We start from the raw sequence: 4,648 nt of genomic DNA on the forward strand, positions 1-4,648 counted from the left end.
ACAAAATGTTACATTCCTGAGCCACCAACTTTTAAATCACAAAGCTCTCCTTACTACAGCTCCACCAGAAAAAATTCAGATTGCCATGCAGGTACAAAGAACAAACTATTTCATATATAGGTTGTTTCTTTCATACAAAATATTAAACAGAAATAAATTCCCATTTAATTTTGCCACTTTTATGTCTTCACTGTCCTGAGAAAAAGGATGTTACAAAAATAAAGTTGGTATGATTTTCCAAGTAGAATTTACTTGTTCATAGATATATATATTCTCCATGTGACTAATGCCCAACCTTTTTTTAAAATTAATTAATTAATTTATTTTTGGCTGCGTTGGGTCTTCATTGGTGTGTGCAGGCTTTTCTCTAGTTGTGGTGAGCGGGGGCTACTCTTCATTGTGGTGCACGGGCTTCTCATTGCAGTGGCTTCTCTTGTTGCGGGGAATGGGCCCTAGAGTACATGGGCTTCAGTAGTTGTGGCATGTGGGCTCAGTAGTTGTGGCTCGTGGGCTCTAGAGCACAGGCTCAGTAGTTGTGGTGCATGGGCTTTGTTGCACCACGGCATGTGGGATCTTCCTGGACCAGGGCTCAAACCCGTGTCCCCTGCATTGGCAGGCGGATTCTTAACCACTGCACCACCAGGGAAGTCCCCCAACCTTTACAATTAGAGCAGCATTGCTTGGAGTACAGAATATTCAGGCATGTTTAATCATAAAGTCCTTGTAACACATTTGAGAGGTAAATTCTAAAACAAAACTGTCACTGTCAGTTCTCCAGCCTGGAGAAGAGAAGCCTCATGTTAAGTTAGTGGTGGTATTGAAAATAGCATAACACACTTGGAGTCTCGTCCATGTCCAGTCAAGAATGGTTTTAAGCTCTGATCGTGCATCTAGGAAAAAATTTCAGATGTACAGATGCAGAATGAGAAAATAAATTTACAAATTGTGGTTTTCAACATCCTATCATGCTTTCTTCTCTATGTTAAAGGTAAAAGAGATGTTTTGACAGAGATCCATGTGGTTCTTGGTGAAGACTCTGGCCCACCAGGTAAGCCAGCTTATGGGTATAATGGCAAGGAGCAGGGACTCAGATGATACCCTTTAGGAGAAAGATCAACCAAAACAATTTTCTTACGTTTATGTCTACTTTCCCTAAGTTTAAATTTTTATAGATATCCAAGGTTCAAAAAGCAGATTCAATTTTGAACAGTTTCACAGATCTGAAGGAAAATCGGTATCAAAAAATACTTACCATAGCCACTATGGAGAACAGTATGGAGGCTCCTTAAAACTAAAAACAGAGCTACCATATGACCCAGCAATCCCACTCCTGGGCGTATATCCAGAAAAGATGAAAGCTCTAATTCAAAAATATGCAGGTACCCCAATGTTCGTAGCAGCACTATTTACAATAGCCAAGACACAAAAGCAACCTAAATGTCCATCAGCAGATGAATGGACGGAGATGTGGTGTGTGTATACAATAGAACAGTATTCATTCCTAAGGAATGAAATAATGCCATTTGCAGTAACATGGATGGACCTAGATCTTATCATACTAAGTGAAGGAAATCACAGACAAATATTATTTGATATCACTTACATGTAGAACCTAAAAAATAGCATACAAATGAACTTTTTATTTACAAAGTAGAAACAGACTCACAGACACAGAAAACAAACCTATGGTTACCAAAGAAGAACCTGCAGGGGGGAGGGATAAATTAGGAGTATGGGATTTACAGATGCACACTACCAAATTAAAGAAAAAAAGTACTCACTGAAAAAGTGTAATACATGTGGCATAATTTGTAAGTTAGACTCTGTACTGCATCTGGGCTCAAGTAAAGCGTGTCATGGATGACATCATAATGAGTGGGAGTGCCAGTGCCAGTGCCTTCTTCCACAGACTGACTCACAATAAAAAAGGCATACCTAGAATTATAGAACCTAATTGGTATCAAGCTTATTTTAGAAGAAAAACAGTGTAGCAAACCTAGTCTCTGAAGTAACAATTTACAGAAATCTATGATACAGAGTTTCCTTTATATTTAGAAGCCTGGCTAACTGTTGAGCAATGATTTGCTAAAACAAATCTACAAAGGACAGTGAAATCATTGACAATTAATAACGCTCATGGGATTTAAACTCAAAAGCATATGCACTGATGCCTAGAGGCAGCAAACATCAAATTAGCACGTTAGACATGGTCATAGGTAATGTGATTCAGAGGTTCAAGGGAAAGTTGGGAATATCCATCCCTGCAAATCACCAGAATATATTCAAACTCCCTAAATTATATAAGTGGTAATCTTAACCAATTTATTGTAAATATTGAATGTTTATATCATTTTATGTTATACTTTATGTTAATTGTACTTTTCATTTGCTTTGTTTTCTTCAATCCTTTCATGCCTTCTACTAGAAAAATCAGTGTTTCTGCCTTTCTTCAAACTTAATTCATTTCTCCCTATCTGTTGGTATGAATATCCTGTTTTATTTCTTGCTGTGGTTTTGCATAACTTTCTCATTTGTATAATTCACTTTACAAGTCTAAAGTTAACCAGAAGTTCTAGCCTTCTTCCTAACAACGGAATCATCTTAGAACGATCAATAAATATTTGTCTGTTTTTAAAATTCTCTGAGAGGGCTTCCCTGGTGGCGCAGTGGTTGAGAGTCCGCCTGCCGATGCAGGGACACGGGTTCGTGCGCCGGTCCGGGAAGATCCCGCATGCCGCAGAGCAGCTGGGCCCGTGAGCCATGGCCGCTGAGCCTGCGCGTCCAGAGCCTGTGCTCCGCAGCAGGAGAAGCCACAGCAGTGAGAGGCCCGCGTACCGCAAAAAAAATATATAATAATAATAAAAAAATAAAATTCTCTGAGAAACACAATGATTGAAGACAGAAAAAATTATCATCTAATATACCTATCATTTTTAACCTTCTTTAGGTCAATTCTTCCTTTCTCGTCCAAATCATGCAAACCTTAAAAAATTCTGTTACTATTTGAATAAAAAAGAATCTTTAAAATAAAGATGGCTTACCATTCCGTCCTAGTCACCTCTAAATCAATAACAATTCCTGGAGATGGATTGTCAAGTCTTCCTTCATCCTTTTCAATAAAAAATCTGATGATTATTTGTTTCTTCACCACGATGAAAGTTAGTCTGACACTTAAAAGATTATGATCAGTGTCACTCTGTTTGCTCTGCGTTATCTCAGAAGCATTCAGAGTATCGAAAACAGCCCACACGTAGGAGCCATTAAAAGGAGTCTGCAGATGGTAGCTCTCCACACACCCCAATTTTACTGTCTTAGATCCAAGAGCCTGGTTCAGGAAGTAAAGGAGGAGGTTTCTATTCATAGCCATTCAGATCCTAGGGGAAGGGTCCCTTCCTCCCAAGGTCAGGATTACTTGTACTGTCTATGCTGGGTACCAGGCTTCACTGACAAACAGGTGAGGCCAGAGAAGGGAACTGAGAGGAATCCCCAGTCCTGGGACGTACAGAACTTCAGGATAAAGGAGCTGGATAAGTACAAACCATTGGCAGGCTATGTTCATGGACTTTTAGGAATATCTGAGGTTAGCAAGTCCTCCTCCATCAAGGTTTGAAAGGAGATTAGAAAAAGAGAAAGAATCATGGGGTTCCATATGGAGAAACAACCTGCTACTGCAAGCCTTCAGTTGTGCTTTCTCCTCTGACGTGGGCATGGAACGCAAAGGGGGAAGGGTCTGTTTTTTCTCCCCCCCGCCATCCACTGAAGCCCTCTGTATCCAGCTTTCCAATTCACACATCACAGTTGTTGTAGATATTTCCCCCTGCCCCCAGAAACTAAAATGTAAAGCTTACAAAATCTGCACTTCAAGAGTAATATACCCACTTTTGTCCTCTGTAAGCATTTTCTAAGTAGGACTCCATCTGTCTTAGTTTTTGGTCAGTCAGTGCTTGAAGCTGTCCACCTCCCACTCCATCTCGATACACAATGGTGAATGTGGCAGAGATGAATTTTGTTCATACCAGAGCTTCAAGGCAGCTGAAAGGAAGTCAGAAACACATATAAATAAACCATAACTTGGAACAAAGTGGCCACTATTTTTGACAACTTCTGTGTTCATTTGTCAACATGGTAGCTTTCAGGACACTGCTTAAGTCCTCAGTCTAGTCCATACTTAACAAGAGTATGAAAATTTTGAGCCAGATAATTCTTTGTGGTGGTCAGGGGCAGGGAGTGTTGCTGTCCCATGCATGGTAAGACATTTAACAGCATCCCTAAACTTCTGTCCACTAGATGCCAATAGCACCTCTATCCCCATTGTGACAACCAAAAGTGTCTTCACTCATTGCCAGATGTCCCAGGTGGGGGAGCAGTATCTCCACCAGTATAGACTCAAGCCCTCCAGCCTCCACCAGGCACTGACTGTGCAAGCAGGTCGTCAGCCCATTGACAAGCTCCTGCCCCGATTGCTGGATGATGCATTGAGAGAACCACCTGTATGGAGAAAAATAAGCCATTAGTTTGGAAAACAAGATTAATTCAGAATCAAAATGATGAAATTAATCTATGACCAAAAAAAAAATTCACTATCAGTAGTTGAGGATCCAATTAAAGATCCTTTTTTTTTTTTTTTTTTTTTTTTTTTTCGCGGGGC

General features: G+C 40.1%; 1 protein-coding gene across 1 annotated transcript in view; it reads right to left on the reverse strand.

The window, feature by feature from the left end:
• Nucleotides 1–982: 982 nt before the first annotated feature.
• PIWIL3 (piwi like RNA-mediated gene silencing 3) overlaps nt 983–4,648 on the reverse strand; it is a 20,734-nt gene continuing 17,068 nt past the window's right edge. Inside the window, 6 exon segments of the mRNA XM_024741390.1 lie at nt 983–1,099; nt 1,782–1,935; nt 3,042–3,170; nt 3,880–3,985; nt 3,988–4,032; nt 4,418–4,488. Of these exon segments, the coding sequence (XP_024597158.1) occupies nt 983–1,099; nt 1,782–1,935; nt 3,042–3,170; nt 3,880–3,985; nt 3,988–4,032; nt 4,418–4,488 (622 nt within the window).

The sequence above is a fragment of the Neophocaena asiaeorientalis genome, unplaced genomic scaffold (genome assembly GCF_003031525.2).
Source record: "Neophocaena asiaeorientalis asiaeorientalis breed wild unplaced genomic scaffold, Neophocaena_asiaeorientalis_V1.1 scaffold648, whole genome shotgun sequence".
NCBI classification, from domain to species: Eukaryota; Metazoa; Chordata; class Mammalia; order Artiodactyla; family Phocoenidae; genus Neophocaena; species Neophocaena asiaeorientalis.